Below are 17,701 nucleotides of genomic sequence, written 5' to 3' on the forward strand. Positions count from 1 at the left end.
GGCCGGGGCAGCGGCGGGGCCGGGCCCGCCCATCCCGGCGGAAGCGGCCGTTGCCGGGGAGCGGCGGGGCCGGGCCGGGCCCTCGGTGCCGGCGGGCGGGCCCAGCCCAGCCCGGCCCGGCCGGGAGCGCTTCTCCGCGGCCTCCTCGGTGAGTCCTCTCGGGGGGGGGATGATGAGAGGCGCTCAGGGCGCTCCCGGGGCCGCCCGCCGGGGCTCGGGAGCGGCGGAGGCCGGGAGGGCTGGAGCCGGAGCTGGGGCAGGGGCAGCGCCCGCGGGGAGAGGCGGGGGAAGAAGCCCCGGCCGCCCTCGGCACCCCGGGGCTGCGCTGCTGGCAGCGCCCCCCGGGCCCTCTCCCCGGGGGCCAGGAAGGGTCCCCAGGGGTGTCCCGTGTTGCTCAGCGGGTCCCGGCTCTCGGCATGGGTTGGTGCTGGTCCCGAGCCGGCCCGGCCGGAGCGGGTCTGGGCTGCGACCCCAGCTCCGGGCTCCATTGCCCGACCCGCTGCTGCACGTCGGGTCCCGTAATCGCAGCCCGGGGCTCGTCCCCGCGTCGGGGGAGGAATCCCACGCGTCGAGGTGGGGCCGCGGTGTCGTCATCTGCCCTCGCTCCTCAGGGGGAGGACTGGGCTGCAGCCCTGCGATACCCACATCAGTCTCTGCCCGCCTTCCACCGCCGAGCACGTCCCTCGTTCACCTCCTGCTCCAGATGCTGCAGTTCACACGTCTGACTCCCTGGGCAGACTGTCCAGGCTGGCTTTGTTCCTAAAGTGCTGTTGGTGGATGCCGAGCCAGCTCCCAGGAAGCATGTTCAGCATGCAAACGCCGGTGTCGCACTCGGCTGTACCTGCCCCTCTGTTTTCAGAGAGACAAAAGAGAACATGGGTCTTTGAGACTGGCAGGTGGGGAAGAGCCGGTGAGACCTGGGGGAAACAGCATGGGGAATAGTATTAAAAGGAGAACATTAACCTCTCTCATTGGAGTCAGCAAGCTTAGGCAGGGACTGACACCACTTGGGTAGGTCCACAGCACATGGACCTCATTTCCTGACCTCTGATTCTGCTGTAGGAATGGTTGCAGATCCATGTTCTGCCCTGTTTTGGTGCAGCCCTCAGGCGTGGAAGTTATCCTGATGTGACTTTCCATTTCAGCTAAAACTGTTGAGGAAGGAATCAAGCATGCAAGACCAGCTGCACGGAGATTAGCCCTTTGATTTGCTGCAGATGACTTGTTCTGCTTATCACAGCTTATCGCAGCCGTGGGATGATTTTTCCCATGCTTTTTGCAGAGATTGGCTCGTGAAGGCAAGAAGCTGGGCTGGTGTCAGCTCTGTGTGTGGTAGCAGCTTCCTGGCCAGGGACACAGGAACAGCGAAAATGTCGTCTGTGAAGAAGAGGGAACGCTTCAAAGTCAGATGCAGTGGGTCCAAGGGTGTGAAATACATCTGCCCAAGCCTTGTCTGTTCCCATGTTTTGTAGTTTACTTTGATGCCAAAAAACAAGCAACAAAAGGAAGCTGTGATTCTTACAGGCTCTGAAAGGTCTCAGTTTGCCAAGGGGATAAGTAGCATTTTTACCGCTTGGTCAGCTGCAGCAAAGGGCACAAAGAGTCGAGTTAATGGTTACTAAACTTACAGGGACGCTCTGGGAGAGAGAGAGCTGGAGCCTGCAGTGCTTGGCTCCTAGGCCAGCATTAAACTGTGGTCCTGGGGGAGAAGTGAGCAGCCTGCCAGGCTCAGCCAGGGTGAGTGAGCAATGCTAAAGTTGTTGGGTTACCCTGTGCCTCCTGTGCTGGGGCAGCCCTGTGGCTGCTTCCCTCCTGAGTGTACAGGCTGGCAGGGGGTAAGAACAGAGAGGAGCTGCACACATGTATCTGTGTACCTGGACTTAACCAGCCTGTTGTGCAGAGTCTGCCTGCATCTCACAGCCTGTGAATGCACTAAATGGTGTTTTTCTGGTGGGAGCAGGTCAGGTACTGTATTGTTGATGTTTAGGTTTCTAACATGGTGATGAGAAGATGCTGTCCTGGGTGCAGACAGTGATCAGGTCAGCCCCTGAGGGCTGACCCTGTTCCCTCTTACCTCTCCTCTGTGCTCACAAGCACATGCTCCTGCTGTGTTTCCCTGGTGCTTGATCCAGTGATTTCTGATCCCCATGTGCAGGGAAAAGCCAGGCTGCTTTTGGATAGGAGGTTACACAGGTAGAGAACGAACCCAGCAAAAGAAGTGACTTGTTTGATAGAGGAGTAGTGGATGGAATTGGCTCAGTACAGGACTGTTGGTGCTGCAGACCAAGCAGGCAGGAATGGCAGCAGAGGAGCTCCACACATCCCCACTTGGCAGAAGTGAACCATGAGGTTCTCTCACTCGTGTCCCCCAAGCAGGCCCATGGTCATCAGGAGCAGAGCAGCAGCTTGGGAATTCTGTACCAGTGCTTGGTAACTGAGGTTTGGCAGCTGCTTCCCAGGGCTGGAAGACTGGTACTGGGGACCAGTGTCCCACATAGGGGCATTCGCTGTAGGTACCTAGATGGGCAAGATGCTTGCTCTTGTAATGAGGTTGTCTGATCTTGCAAGATCCCAATCCAGAGGTGATGTGACTTGCAAATCAGGGAGTGGGTGTCATTTGCAAATTCCCCGCAGCAGGGCAGGGTGCAGTTGGGATGTGAAGGTATAAAACGAGCCTTCCATCCCCCGCCTCCCATCAACTTGCCTTTCCTCCTTCAACCCCCAGCAATAATTGTCTGCTCTGTTACAGGTCTTGATTTCAGCCTGTCATTTTGCGTGTAAATTACTGGGTTGGAACACGAGTTCAGATCAAGATCAGATGTGCATTTCAAGGCCAGTAGCTGTTCTGGAGTGATCTCATGGTGAATGCTTTTTTTTCCCGTTTTTTTTTTTTTTCTAGAATGAGAGAGCCTGTTCTGGCTTAGTTGGATCCATTATCAAGGAGATTAAATAATACCAAGCCAGCGTCCTTTTATCTCCAGCTGAGAGTCTGTGCCTGCTTTTCAGAAATAGCTTTCCCAGAGCAGCTGGGTACAGGCTGCACATGCAATGCTGGTGTGCAGTAGTCAGCACTGCTTACGTTGCCTCTGCTGCTGTGTCCGAGAGATGAATAACAGCGTTTTGCTAATGGGTCTCATGTCAACAGGGGTGATTTACCAAGGAAGACTGCAGTGCATTAGTTGCTATGACTCAGACTCACTCAGCCTTGTACTGATCGTTTATTGGTTTATAAATTAAACTGCAGATGCTGCGTCCCGTCAGTGCCGGCACGCCGAGGATCCTGAAAGGGGTTCTTCCCGGAGAGTTGTCTCAGAAACCTTTGGATGGCTGCCTCGGGAGTCAGGGCATGCAGGTTGTAGCCCCAGCTTTCACAGCAGTGACTCCAGCCACGCGGCCCTGGCGCCTGTCACAATCACAGTGTGACTCTGATGAGGCAGTGAGGCTCTTGTGGCACCTGCTGAGAGCTCACCAGCAGCCTGTGCCTGCTGGGGTGGCATCCTGCATCCTCGTGTTCTGAGCAGGGAGCTCAGTCCCTCGGGTTTCTTGTAGGCACAAAAATGCTATCCAGGGGGTCTTGGTGAGCAGCACAGCTCCTGCCCCTTCCCGCTGGAAGGGTCTTTTCTCCTCCTATCAAGGGGAAGGGGAAATACAGCAGGGATCAGTGTGGGCCAGGGCAGGGACCAGCAGATCTGTGCTGCACTGAAAAGTACTTTGGAAATTAGAGATATTTTTTTCTAAGCAGGTGACTCTGTTCTCCCCAAGACCTGAGAAACCAGCTGGGTTCTTCCCCCTAAACCCAGTGTCTGCCCCTGCATGATCCTGCAGTGAAGTGTTTTATCTTGGTTCCTTCTAAGGTTCATTCCCAGCCTGCTCAGGGGTGGTGACAACACAGGTGTGTTCTCAGGGAGGATGCAGCCTGGTGGAGCAGGGGCTTCACCTTCTTCTGGGCAGGTTGTGTTTGAAGAGGGAGCCCAAGGTGCAAGATAATTCAAATCTCAGGCCAAAACCTGTCAGATCATAGCCAGCTACCTTGTGTTTCCTGTTTACCGAAGGCACACAGAGAGCTGATCTGAGAGCAGCTCAGCTCTTTGTGTGTTTGCATTAAATGTTTCTGTATGGGAAAACAGAGCCAGGAAGAATTTTCTGTTTTGAAGATACTGATATTGCAGCAACCGTGGACATTTCAGGTTCAGTGCTGATAAAAATGCTGATTAGACCCACAGGAGGGATGGTGCTGCTGGACCCCTTGTTTCACCTGCATGAGGTCCACTTCAGGGTGGTTTCCTACTTGCAGGTCATCTCAGTAGCTAGGGGTGAGCTCTCTAACAAAGGTCAGAAGTTCCCATATTTATATTTATATTTATATTTATATTTATATTTATATTTATATTTATATTTATATTTATATTTATATTTATATTTATATTTAATGTAGCCTTTCAGTGGCTCAGTGAGCCCTGTTCATTTCTGTTCTCAGTGCTGGTTGGTTTCTGTGGCAGAGGCAGGGCAACGTGTGGCAGGATGTGTGAGGGGCCATCCAGGATTTCTGGCCCCATTCCTCCAGACCCTACGCTTTTTCCAGAGTATTATAAACGCCCCTTCTCAGGTGAGTCCTTGGTGCTTGCTACAGATGTGTGGGTTTGTGCTTTGGCATGACAGCTTGCATGTTTGATGTCCTTATCCTTTGGTGTCCTCGACAGTCTCCATTCACACCAGTGCAGGTGCTTCTGCTACCTCATGGATGGTGATCCTAAAGGGGATCTGTACAGCTGGTTGAAAAATGGGAAAGTAGAGGTGGAGAGGGGGCCTTCAGCATTGTTTGTGGGCTGTGAGTGAAGGAAACTATGAGATGATCATTTCCTGATAAGGGTCTCCTTTTTCTTTCTCTGTAGCTCAAGGGAGGCTGGAAGGAAATGCTCAGAAGCCGCATTTGACCTCTGGCCCCCTGGACCCAGTTCCCAAGCCATACTCTGCTTTGGGCAGTGCCTGCCAGGCCCAGCCAAAACCTCACATTCGCCCCAGTGGAAAGGACTTTCTGGAGAAGGGGCGGAAGGGGACACTCGGCCTCTTACTGCAGCTCGAGGGGATCTCCCTTGGCGGGGGATTGCCGGTCAAGAGTGAGTACAGCCGAGTCACTGCTGGCCTGAGTTGCCTTTTGGGCCAGGGATGGAGCATCAGGGAATTGGTTGGATTTCTTGGATCTGCTGCCTGAGGAGAGCTTGAGCTTTACAGGGCTGGTTGCCCTATCTCCAGCGTTTGGCCTGGCAGTGGTGTCACCTGTGCTGGATAGGTGCTGTAATGGCCTTCATGGCTCCAGTCTGGACCAGTCTGGAACTTTAGTCAAACTAATATATATGGATCAAATGAAACCTTCGTGTATAGAGGATGTTTAACATGGCAAGTTCCTTGTTGGTGAAGCCAGGCAGGATTTGGGAAGAGTGTCTGTGTAGGTGGATACTGAGAACCTCTTTGCGGAAGGGGTTTCCCTCTCCAGGGATGTCACCCAGAGCACATTCAGAGGTCCAGGAAGGAGATAAGGCTGAGCCCTGGGTGTCATTTGGTTTGTTTCACATGCTGGCATTGCCCCCAGCCTAGGGTCAGCATGGTGGATGCCAGCTGGTGACTGCCACAACTGCTGTGCCCATGCAGGAAGGAAGTGGACGAGGGTCTAGTTGTGTCAGCTGAGATCTTCCCTGTCTTGGGAAGCCCAAGGAAGGATCATTTTTTATTCAAAACAAAAAAACCCTCCACAATCCATAACCTTGGTGATGTCCACTTGAATGTGGGACAGTGGCTGACCCTGAAACCAGGAACAGTGCAAGTTTGCAGTTCTGCAGCTGCCATTAGCCAGCCCTCTCTGCTTCATCACCATGGGGTGCTGATTCCATGGGATGGGAATTGGCCTTGCTCTTGGGAGGATCCTGGCATAGTCCAAACTGGGAGAAGTGGCCCACTGAGAACAAGGGAGGCTGTGAACACCAGCAGTGTGCACAGACCTGTGCTGATGCTCATCTGAGCACTGTGGGATCCTCTGGCAGAAGAATCAGTCCAGGAGTGTGCACCTAGCATGGGAGGGATGCAGAGATGGTCTAGTCTGCAGGAGAGGGCAGAACTTGCATGTTCTGTGGGCTGTTGGACCACCTTTGGAGACAGAGCTGTGGGCTCTGGTGCCAGTGCTCCAAGAGCCTGCATCCCTTGGCAGTGTCTGGGAGGTGAAGGTGTGTCTCCCTTTGCTGTGCAGGGAAAGAGCCCAAGGACTACGAGAAGGAAAATGTGAGGCGGATAAAGGAGATTCAGAAGAGGTGCAAAGAGAAGGAGCGAGCCCAAGAGCACAGCCAGCCCAAGCCTGTGAAAGCTCTGTGGAAATCCCAGAAATATGAAAACGTGGAGTCAAAGGTGAAGGCCAAACTGCAGGTTGGTACCTACAGAGCTCTTGAACTCTCCTGGCTTGGGATGTGGTTCAGCCATGAGGGACGGTGGGATGATGGAGACCGGGGAGTCACAGAACCTACAGGATGTGGGAGCATCTCGGTGCTGAAGCACAAGGGGCACAGTGAGAGCATGTGATCTGGCTCCAGAGAGTGAGTGCTGCAATAATAATAATCCCCGTCCTGTCTGGCCAAGCAGCCCCTGGGCAGGGGAGGCAGAGAAGAGGGAAATCTCATCACACCTGTGTGGTGGGTTCCAGGTGGTTCCCTCTCCCAGCCGTATTCCCTGCCTAGGGATGCTCCCAGTGAGACAGGGAGTTTGTGCAGATGGTGGGTGGAAGCTGAGCCTGAGCTCCTGCACAAGCCTTCCCCCAGTACTCCCTTGCTGAGTTGGAGCCTTCAAGTTCCTCCTTATCTCTGCATTGCTTCCCTTTCATCTGTGGCCAACTTTTGACGCTAAAATGACGTGTATCGATAGCAACTGCAAAAATTGGCAAGATCATTCCCAAACCAGTGGTCCCAAATGCTCTGTCCCTTCTTCCTGGGGTGCCACCAACCTCTCTGATGTCGGTGACCCTCCCACATACGGGAGCAAACCCACGTGTGCTTCAGGAACGCGAGCCTACGCTCGTTTGACGAATCTGAGGAAGACTGAGATCATTCCTTCCTTTGTTTTTGGGGGAGGGGGTGGTCTCTGCGCAGGCAGTTTCTGCGTGGTGTGTTACTTGTGCTCTCTGGATTCCTCCAGAGAGGTGACAGGCGGCCCTGGCGCTGACTCACGTAGCTTTAACTGTTGCTGTGGCTCTCCTGGAGCTGAGGTGTTCCCTTTGAAGGATCTCCATCCTCTGTGAAGCTGCTGCTGCTCAGAGTTTAAGTTGATTCTGTTAGATCTTGAGGACTAATGCAGAGTTTCTTTTCTCTCATCTGTCCCTGAGGCTGTTGACTGTAGCAGCTGCCTTGGAAAGGGCTCTGGCAGTCCCAGTGCTCCCAGGGAGCGTGCTGTGCTCTGCTAGAATGCTCATAAAATCACAGCCTTACTCGACTTCAAGCCAGCCCTGCTAAGGAAAGGCACTTCTCATTAACTTACTGGAGAGATCCAGGTCTTCTGGCTCCTGTTGAAACAAGACTGATCATCTTTGGAGCAGTGCTGAGGAACATCACATACCCTGCTCCTTACACCAAAACCACTGATGTGACTAACTGATCCCACCATCAGTCTGCAGCTCTGCCCAGCTAAATGGGCCAGGCAAGCAGGAATCTGCCCTGAGGGGCTGCAGTTCAGCTGAGAGAGCTGCTGAGACTTTGGATACTTGTAAAGATCTGGGGGCTGACCTGTGTAGTTTCTGTCTCTTCCAAGAGCAGAGCAGTGCCCTGGTTGCATTTATCACAAGGTCACCCCCTTGCAACAGTGTCAACTTTCAATTTTCAGGGTTTGTTTGCAAAAAGATTGTCTCTCAGATAGTCCCAGACCACCTGCTAGACATCAAGTAGTGTCACCTTGTGCCAGTGCTAACCACGGCCTTTGAAGATGCCCCTCAGATGCAATTCCACCAGACTCCTTCGCTCTCCACTCTTTGTTCTGCCTACAGTGATATAACCACAGATTTGAGGTGCTGAGCAGAGCAGCACTTGAGAACAGCACCTCAGCAGTCAGCTTCATGCCTACCTGTGCCACTTCATTAAAGCTTCCTGTGGCAGGTCAGCCCTCCTCTGGATCCGTGGAAGTGGGATGACTTCTGGGAGTTCAAGGTGTCTGGTGTTGCCAGCAGTGGAGATGTGTCTCTCCCTTGTGTCTCCTGCCTTTCAGCACATTTACCCCACGCTGCCATTTGTCCTTCACAGCAAGATTGCTGGGTTTTGAGGAACCATTATCACTGTCAGTGTGGAATGTCCATGGATTTAGCTTGTCCCTCGCTCCAGTAGGTATCCTTTGGGTTATCTGGTGCTGCTCTCCTTTTGTGCCTGCCAGGTTAGTCAGTAAAGAGGGATTCTCCACTCAGTGCTGCCCACGCATTTGATCCAAATACACATTTCTGCAGATTTTCCTCTCTTAGCAGTTCTTTACAAAGTTCTGTTTCCAGGGCTGGATTTGTTGCTTTGTTGGCCTCTGCTGGCTGACTACTGATTGCCTTCCCCCAAGAACTTCTGCCAAGTCATGGCAGTAAGTGTGTGCTGCCGTGTGCCTGCTGGAAACCTGTGGCTGAGCTCATGGTTGACGACCCAAACTTTGGGTTGCATGGGTTTCTCTTTGCTCCAGTCTCCCTCCAATAGTGGATCTTTCCTTGCCTTCCCCAGGAGACCTCCCCACCTCCAAATCCTGAGGCTGTGAAATTCCTGAGAGCGTATTCTCGCTGTGGCTCTGGGATCAAGCCCTGCAGACTGCTCTCCCCAAGGCCTGTCAGAGCCAAAAGAGCAGACACAGAGGCTCCAGAGGCACAGGGTGCTGAAACCAAGGTGAGTGGCACGCTAACTGCATCCATACCAGGGATTTCTGGCACCCATGCATCCCAGTGGTTTCCTGGTGTGTGTGTGTGCCCAGAGGGCCCTTGATCCCTCGCTCTCTCTTCTTCCAGATCCAGGTGGAGGGCAGGAGCATCGACTTCATCAGGCACAACGCCTGCAATGCCAAGCGGGCCCCGCTGCGCCGCTCCCAGTCCCTGCAGGCACTGGCCGAGCTGCTGGAACAGAAGCACCGGGAGCAGGAGGAATACAACACCAAGCAAAAGGGCCATGTCCCCCAGTAGTACGTATGACCCCCCTGTAACAGCCTTCACTGCATCCCCCAGCCTCTGCATGGAGAGACAGGGGCTGGGGACAGAGGCGCACTCACCGTGCGCAGCAGTGCCGTTTACTGTGGCCTGGGGAATAAACACTGTCCCTCCTGCCTTCCTGGCTTAACAAACATCACATGGCCAGTGCAACTGGGCTCAGGAGTTTTGTCTCCTCCTCCCTTGCTTGCCACTGTACAGTGATGCTGACACAGGGGTGCTCTGTGTGCTCCTGCCCCTTTGTGAGCTTTGCTCTGTGTGACGCAGCTTCGGCATTAAAAGGTCTGGTTTTGGAGGGGCAGAGAGCTCACTCTGCCTCACAAATGTTCACCCTGCCTCGGACCTGGAGTCTGAGGAACATCCAACTAGTGCTGTGCATTTGGGGGTTGTGTGTAGGAGGCTGTTCCTGGGTGCCCCTGTCCTGGGACTGACCACAGTGTCAGTCCTTTGGCTGTGCATCCTCGACCATGAGCTGCTCTGTCCGACTTCATTCTGCCGCTGGTCCACGGACAGTTTTGCAAGGACTCGGTGAGCCAGAAACGAGCAGCAGCATCCCTTGTCTCCAAGGAGCATGTGTTGGCCTGAGTGTGTCTCTTCCAGCAGCCCTTTGGTGCTCTTGGAGTGTGTTTGCTCACGTGTGGGCTAAACCTGTGTGTATCCTCCACAGCGAGGGCGTGTGGATCCCTTTGGTCCTCAGGCAGTGACATGGAGCGTAGCGGGGTTTAAAGGTCATGATTCCTGCTCTCTGCCTGTGTCCCTGGGCTGCCCCTCCTGCCAGATGTGCCAACACCTGCTCTCCTTTGCCTTGCAGCCTGCTGGAGAGGAAGGAGCTGTGGCGCAAACAGATGGAGGAGCGGCTGCGGAACCTTCCAGATCCCGACACGCCGCCGGGTCACACCATGATGCCGGAGGACCAGCGGCTGGAGACCCTCAGCAACTTGAAGCAGAGTAAGAGGGAAAAAAAATGGGGATTCCAGCTGAGAAAAACAAGCAATCCTAGCCAGGATAAGGGGAAGAGAGAGTTCTGGGGCACAGATTCCTGCCACTTGAAGGGTTGCCTGGAATAAGGCGTGTGTAGGCAGGATGTGAGCTGTGTGTGTGGAAGGAGCAGTCAGTCTCCTGCAGCTTGGTGGGACCTGCAGGTTACAGGAGTGGCTCTCTGGAGCAGGCTTGTCCAGTAGACCTGATGTTAAGGTTACTATTACTCCTAAAATGTTGGAAAGATTTTAGCTGGAATGGACCCTCAGAGGTCTCTAGTCCAATCCTTCGTTCTTCAAAGCTGGAGCAGGTCCTTCAGGTCCTCATCCAGCTGAGCTTTGAATAGAAGGATTCTATGTCCGTGTTCCAGAGCTGCCATCATTCTCATGGCTGGGGATGGGGTCATAGTGTCAGGAAAAGGATGGATTTATTTGTTCTTCAACTTGCACTACTTGTCTTTTTTCTCTTTTTACAGGCCAGGAGCAGCTGATAAAGGACTTGGTTCTGCTGCCAATGCGTGGAGACTCCCTCAAGATGCAGAACAGGCGGGTAGAGCTGGAGAGGAAGCTTTCCCAGATAGAAGAGGCAATCAAAATTTTTTCAAGGCCCAAGGTCTTCATCAAGCTGGACTCCTGAGCCAGTGGGGCCACTGTGCTGTGCTGCTCTGCATGAACATCCTTTCTTGCTGTGCAGGAATGGACATCACTTTAGGAGGGAAGGAGAGGAAGGCATGTTCCAGACCCTGGGCCTCTGCAGGTGCTGGTACAGTGTCCAATGTTCAACTGGCATCCTTTGCTCACCCTCCAGTGCTGTGTCTTGTCCACAGAAAAGGGAGGGAGATGACCTAATATACTCCTTGCTCAGTGGTCTGGAGAACAGTTGTCTCTGTGCTGCTTGACTTCTCACAGATCAGCTCTCTTCTCTGGATCCATGCCATCACCTTGTATTTTCCCATTTTTTCCCGCTTCTAGATACTGGTAGGACCTCTCCCGTGCTGCTGCCTGTGGTGTTCCTTATCACGGTTTTTCTCCTGAGCCTGGACCATGGTCATGGCTCATCCTGAGCACCTGCAGGCTCAGCAGGTTGGGGACAGCTTGGGACAAGGAAGAGGCAGAGAGCTTCAGTGCTTTCTGCCTGGGGAAGGGCTGAGCTGGCAGGGCAATCTGGTGGGATGTCTGGAGAAGCCTTTGTTGTCTTGGGGTAGGAGATACTCTAATAAATCATCATTTCCATCTCTCAGTGTTTGTGCAGCTCCCAGTAGGCCCAGCAGGGCCTGAGGAGTGGTGGTGGGCAGCAAAGACCAGCAGCACTGGCACGGTGCAGGCAGGGGATGAGCCGTGGGTTTCACAAGGCTGGGTGCTGGGACACAGTGGTGGACATGGAGTGGAGCATGTGCAGGACAGGGCTGGGCAGATGCCATCACAGAGGAGAGCTCGCTGCCTCCTGACCTTCAGGTGCCACACAGGGACCTGTGCAGACCTTTGCAGGCATCCTGCTGCGTGAAGCAAAGGAAAATTTAAGAAGGGATTGTTTTAGAAGGGATTATTTTAGAAGAGATTGCTGGAGGGTGCATCTCCTGCTCAGCAGAGGGGCAGTGCCACAGCTTGGAGCCATCTCCCACTGAATTAGGAGAATCTTCAAGGACAGGGTGGCCACCACCACCTTGCTGAGGCTCTGTCCCCAGATGGTGCCACCCTGAAGTGACACACCTTTTTTCCCCTGAAGTCCCATCAAACTTTCCCTCGTTGGAGCTTGTGTTGTTGCCCCATCTCTTCCGTTGTGTGGGGTGGAAATACTGCACACAGATCCCCAAGCAGCTGCCTTGTTACAGGGGTGGCTCCATCCTGGGCAGGATTTTGTGGGGTGGGGATGTTGTGGAGCATTCCAGCCCTGCTGGCGCTCTGCAGTGCCCTGGGATGTCAGGGCTGGGCCAACGCCGCTGCCAAGGGCCAGGGAAACTTTTGGCACTCAAGGGCTGGAGGAGGTGAGATGCCAACCAGAAAATCACCCCACATGATCCTGGGGCTGCCTTGGGACAAACACCACAGCCAGGCTGAGCCGGCTGGATGGGAGCAACCAGGGGCCATGGGCACAGCCCCCAGGCACCTGCCTGCCCAAAACAAGCCTGGGCTAACCAGCCCTGCTGTCAGCTCTGCTGTCAGCTCTGCTCTCAGGTCTGTCTGGGCCCGGCCGTGTGCTGTGTGTCCTCAGCCCTCGCTGCTCTCCCTGCCTGCTCTCGGTGCTGATCCAACCTGGCTGCTCCTGTGTGGCTGCTGGCAAGATTTTGGCTACAGCAGCACAGGGAGCTGCATGTGGTTTGGGTTTTGAGAATCAGCAAAGGCAATAGGACACAGTCCTCCTTTCCTGCAGAGGTGACCAGCTCTGCTGTCAGCCAGGGTGTGCACCCAGCATCGCCCCAGGGGAGCCAGGCCAGGGCACCTGGCTCACTTTCCGTGGGGTTTACTCTGGGAGAGCCCTTGTGCCATGAAGGATCTTGCTCCCCGTGTTCTGCTGGGGCAAATGGGCTGGAAAGCACTGCCCTCAGATGCCCACTCCCTGCCACACCTGTGCCTGGGCCGCTTCACTGGCAAACATGGCTGGGGGCCCTGTCAGGTTGGGCCACAGTTGTTGGGGCTGAAGGCTGATGCTGCAGGAGCTGGAGCAGGAGGGGGTGCAGGACTGTGGGGGTGGCCAGCCATGATCTGCCCAGGCCCGTTCCCAGCCAGGACAGGACAGGAGGAGAAGCTGTCACTGTCACCACTGCAGGTCCAACTGGTCCCAGCAGCATAGTGTTGCTCTGTCCCTTCCTGCGGGCAGGAAGGTGCTGGTCAAGGGCTGAGCCAGGCCAGTAGCAAAGCAAAGGCCAAAGCCACCATCAGCTTGGCCCTTTGGTGATGGAGAGGGACCGAGGGTGCTGGGAGCCCCAGGAGGGGCAGGTATGGCCCCCCCTACCCCGAGCTTGGGGCTGGAGGAGGAGGAGGATTGAGCTGTGCCACCCCCAGCAGTGTTTGCAGGACTGAGTGACAGCCAGGGCACTGCTGCCAGGCCAGGTGTCTGCGCCTCACTGGGGCCACCCAGCACAGCAGCAAAGCCACAACCTGTGCCAAGGCCAAGGCTGCCACTCCGAGGCACTGCCACGTGCACAGGGCTGGGGTCCCCACCTGCCATCCCCTCCTTCCTGTGGTGACACGAACCAGGGACAGGCGCGGTGCTTTCTAGAAAAGGTTTTACTGTCCATTGCAATATATTAATTGATGATGCATATTTCGAGAAAACAATTAAAAATCCCCACTTGCTTGGAAGGGGAGGCAAGGGGGCTCGGAGGGGCAGTGCCCGGCGTGAGCGGGCGCCGCAGCAGGGCTCGCAGGGACGCAGGTGGTGGGAGAGGGCAGTGGGCAGCCCCGCTCCACCCCGCTCCACGCCGGCCGCGTCATCACCCTGGTGTCCACATCCAGCCGGGATGAGCAGGAACCCAGCCGGCTGCCGAGTGGCACGGAACCCCACGGCTATAGGGTGAGGAGGGTGCCGTCCTCCCGCCCGCTGCCCCGGCCGGGGCTGCCGTCGTGGCTGCCCAGGGACTGCAGGGAGCCCCGCGAGCTGTGCGGGGACAGGCTGCGCTGGAGGGGTCCGTCCGCGGGGCCCCCGTTGGGGCAGCCCCCGGGGATGTAGTGGGAGGCGCTGTCGCTCTCGATGACCAGGTCGCCCTCCTCGTCGCTCTCGGCCGTGCTGTAGTTGCTCAGGTACTGCGAGGCCGGGCTGGGGGTCTGCTGGCTGGGGGTGCTGTCCGTGGACATGCCGGAGCTGCCCGAGGCCTTGCTGCTGCGGATGACGTTGTTGCGCTGGTTGGCCGGCTTGACGGTGATGATGAGGTTGTGGCTGTTGGCCACCATCATGTCCGTCACTTGGTCCAGGGACTTGCCGGCTACGTCGATGCCGTTCACCTCCAGGATCTCGTCGCTCACCGCCAGCAGCCCCGTGCTCTCGGCCAGGCCGCCCTTCACCAGGCGGGAGATGAAGATGCCGGGCACCTTCTCGACGCCCTGCGGGGCCACGCGCACGCTGACGCCGTCGCGGATGTAGAAGCCCAGCGGCTTGTCGGAGCCGTGCTTGTGGAGCCGCACGCGGCGGTGGGTCTCGGGCAGGATGTCCACGTCGATGATGGAGGAGATCTGGCGGAAGTCCTGGGGCATCCCGATGAGGAGGTGAGGCTTGGCCCGGTAGTGCGCGGGGCGCAGCAGCCCCTTCTTCTTCCGCTGCAGGGAGTTGGAGGCGAAGACACTGGCATCAGACTCTGCTGTAGGGAGCAAGGGAGGACACAGGTCAGACACTGCAGCCGCCCGGGGACATGACTGTGTGCCCTTGGCCCCAGGTGTTGGGGGAGCTGGCAGCAGAAGGGCCCCGCTCACTGGTCTCACCAGCTTTTCCTCCCCAGAGCATCACCCTGGCTTTCCCTGCAGCCTGTCTCCACTGGGGCCCATCTCCTGGGATTACCCAGCATACACAGGCCAGGATTAGTGGGATCGAGGCAGTGATTCAGCCTTAATCACACTTTAAGCCAAACTCTGCAGTTTAACACTAGAGCTGCCAGCCCTGATGGCCTGGGAGCTGCAGCCATGCCCCAGTTTGGGTTTGGGGAGAGGGGATCCCCCATACGAGGAGTGCTGCAGTGGCAGCAAACTCCCTGAGAGCGAGTCCCACCCTGGGAGTCATCACCAGAGTCCCCAGGCCCCACTAGAGCAGGGTCATCACTGGCATGGGCTGGGGATGGCTGCCACTGTGTGCTATAGAATTCTGCCATCTCCAAGGTCAGAGACTTCCCAGCTCCTGGAGATCCATCCCAAGGCTGCAGCATCCCCACTGAACATCCCAGACTGTGATTTATGCCAGTGTCTCTTATGCACCTTCACACAGGGTTTGACACTCCTCCTGGGGCTGCTCTGGGGCTGCTCTGTGGGGCCCAGCTCCAACAGATCCTCCTTGGCTCCATCCACCAAGTGCTGGGGAGCATCCCCTCATTCCCCTCTGGTTTCTCCCCATCCCTTTCCATGTGGGAGTCCAGATCTGGACACTGCACGGTCAGCACATTCCCCACAGTGCCCCCCACCAGCACCCAGACCCCACTCCAGCCTCAGGAGTGCTGGGGATGTCCCCAAGCCCAGGGGACATGGGATTTCTCCCTAGTCAAGCCAGCCTGTCAGGGCTCCTGGCTTATATATATCTTCCTGCACACACAGCCTGGCATATTTTTAGCTCGGGGAAGGGCGGCGGAGGCTTTCCCACAGCTATTTCAGCACACGAGCTCCTCTCCAAGGGGCACAGAGTGGCTGGGCCAGGCAGGCCCAGCACCCCAAGGACGAGCCTGCTGGTGGCCCTGGCAATGTCCCAGCCTCTCCCCTGCCCTTCCCATGAGCCTTGACCCAGCCAAGGAGGACCAGTGCCACCGTCCCGGCCAGGATGGCTTCACCCAACGGGGTGATGGCTCAGAGGGGAACCCAACCTTTGCTTTTTGCCCCCTTGCTGCAGGACTGGCTGCTGCAGAGCCCACTGATGGGTGCACACCTACCTACACAGGTGTGCACAGCTCCCCGTGCCCGGTGCTGTGAGAGGCTCTGCAGCCACATTCCTCAGCGACCCGGACCGGTTCAACGACAGCCCAGCCTTGGGATGACCTGGATCCATTTTAAATCAGCTGTGACTCACCCAGGGCTTGCTCCTGGCCTCTCTGCACACCTCCCCGTGATGCTGCTGGCCCCTTGGCCCCTCTCCCGCAGGCACAGCCGGCTGCTGGGGCTTGCTGGTGCTGCCTCCTCGCCCTCCTTATCACACTGCCCACAGTGCCAGGGCTGTGGCTCCTGGTCTCCACACTGTGCCATCTTGGCATGGTCAGTCACAGGCTTTTTCCAGCAGCAGACAAGGTGGCTCTGGGAGCAGGAGTAATGCTCCCACAGCAGCCATGGCACACCCACCCCTGTGCCAGCTCTCTGTGCCACAGCCTGGATCCAAGCGTTGCTCCAGGAACGGGATGGTTCGGCACTGGCAGCGACACCCCCTGAGCACAACACGGGCTCCAGCAGCCTGGATTGCTGCTGCTGGCCCCACACTGTGTGGCCACAGAGAAAATGCATGTCCAGGGCATCCCACACCACCCGGATGCAAAAGCCCAGGAAAACTGGCACAGCAGCCAGGGCTGGCCATCGGCATCACCCCTCGCCCAGAGACTTCGTACCACTGAGCTGGAAACACGGAATTGCTCTGGATGCTGTGCCAGAGCAGGAAAACTGGGGCTCTGGGTCAGGTTCTGGCTCTGTGCACTGCTGACTGATGATGCTACTAAAGAGAAAACCCTGGTGCTACTAAACCAAGTGGAAGGGGACGGGCTCGTTTCCCCTGTGAAGAGAAGTAGCCAGAGTCTTCCATCCTTGACAGGATGCTGCTATCAGGGCGATTCCATGCACCTGTGCAAGGAAGTGGCTTTCTGGAAATATGCCACTAAGGTCAGGGCAAGCCCCTGGGCTGCCAGGGAGGCAGCGAGTCTCTTCCCAACACCTAAAATTCAGCGGCACCCTAAGAGCTCTGCCAAAATGATGGCTGTTGCCTCCTCAGGGCAGGGAACTGGATGGGGCTCCCAGCATGGCGCTCACAGGAATAACACGGGTGTTTTCAGGGAGCCCACGCAATCTTGGCTGGAAATCATGACTTCAAAGGGGTGAATTGCAAGGATCTGCCTCTGCTCACTGGGTTGCACGGGGCCAGGCTGGGGCGGGTGCCCCTCGGCTGCCAGGGAGAGCCCACGTGGGTGCCACAGCCCTGGCAGGGCTCTGGGAGCCTCCCAGTGCCACCATCTCTGCACCCATCCACCAAAGCACTGGCTGGAAGGTATGATACCACGGGACGTGGCTCATCTCTCCTGATGGGCAGAACGGATCCAGTGCCCTTCTCCACATCCCACTTACCCTTCTTCTGGATGATGACCCTGAGGAGGGGGTTGGCAGAGGACAGGGCTTTGTGGTAGTTGTCGTCGTTGTTGATGGGCAGGAGGTCTCCGTGGATGTCTGTGTAGCCCAGGAGCACGTCCACCCGTGGGATCTGGTGCACCGTCTGCAGCAGCCGGTAAAAGTCCTGGAAGCTGCCCGCGCCGGAGCGCTTCATGGCGAAGCGGCGGAATTCAGCATCGAACTGCGGAGGAGGAGGAGGAGGAAGAGGAGGACGAGGGTGAGGCTGAGCAGGGTTGGCTCTGGCCGGCAGGACTGATCCAGGCAGGGCACCACACAGAGCTGCCCCAGGGCAGGCAGAGCCAGGCACTGCCGGCTCCAGAGCCCAGCAGCACCAAGGCAGCAGCACCAGCCGGGCAGAGCCCATCCCAAAAACAAAGTGAAAGGAGCAAAGGCGTTTTCCTGCCCAAACATCGAAGTGACAGGGCGAGAGAGGTGCCCCCGCGGCAGAGGAAGGACCCTCCGGCTGCACCACCAGCCACGGCAGGCTCTGTGCTGCCGGGAGGCCCTTCCCTGCGACACGGGCACTGCCGGA

General features: G+C 56.6%; 2 protein-coding genes across 10 annotated transcripts in view; one reads left to right on the forward strand and one right to left on the reverse strand.

Moving 5' to 3' along the window:
- ENKD1 (enkurin domain containing 1) overlaps positions 1-11,413 on the forward strand; it is a 13,651-nt gene extending 2,238 nt beyond the window's left edge. The window contains exons 1-10 of one of the 8 annotated variants that reach the window (XM_027685308.1): positions 68-148; positions 2,750-2,861; positions 4,295-4,331; positions 4,478-4,606; positions 4,893-5,117; positions 6,242-6,414; positions 8,724-8,882; positions 9,002-9,171; positions 10,008-10,144; positions 10,650-11,413. In XM_027685308.1, the coding sequence (XP_027541109.1) occupies positions 2,859-2,861; positions 4,295-4,331; positions 4,478-4,606; positions 4,893-5,117; positions 6,242-6,414; positions 8,724-8,882; positions 9,002-9,171; positions 10,008-10,144; positions 10,650-10,810 (1,194 nt within the window). In that variant the 5' untranslated portion in view covers positions 68-148; positions 2,750-2,858 and the 3' untranslated portion in view covers positions 10,811-11,413. Of the gene's footprint in view, positions 1-67; positions 149-613; positions 897-2,749; positions 2,862-4,110; positions 4,332-4,477; positions 4,607-4,892; positions 5,118-6,241; positions 6,415-8,723; positions 8,883-9,001; positions 9,172-10,007; positions 10,145-10,649 lie in introns of those variants that run through there. The other 7 variants (XM_027685309.1, XM_027685311.1, XM_027685313.1 and 4 more) reach the window with 7 other exon arrangements.
- A 1,970-nt stretch (positions 11,414-13,383) lies between these two features.
- PARD6A (par-6 family cell polarity regulator alpha) overlaps positions 13,384-17,701 on the reverse strand; it is a 9,548-nt gene continuing 5,230 nt past the window's right edge. Inside the window, exons 2-3 of one of the 2 annotated variants that reach the window (XM_027685321.1) lie at positions 17,128-17,350; positions 13,384-14,465 (exon numbers count right to left, since the gene is read on the reverse strand). In XM_027685321.1, coding sequence (XP_027541122.1) covers positions 13,681-14,465; positions 17,128-17,350 — 1,008 coding nt within the window. In that variant the 3' untranslated portion in view covers positions 13,384-13,680. Of the gene's footprint in view, positions 14,469-17,127; positions 17,351-17,701 lie in introns of both variants that reach the window. The other variant, XM_027685320.1, reaches the window with a different exon arrangement.

Source organism: Neopelma chrysocephalum, unplaced genomic scaffold (assembly GCF_003984885.1).
Source record: "Neopelma chrysocephalum unplaced genomic scaffold, ASM398488v2 Primary Assembly neopelma1_68b, whole genome shotgun sequence".
Taxonomy (NCBI): Eukaryota; Metazoa; Chordata; class Aves; order Passeriformes; family Pipridae; genus Neopelma; species Neopelma chrysocephalum.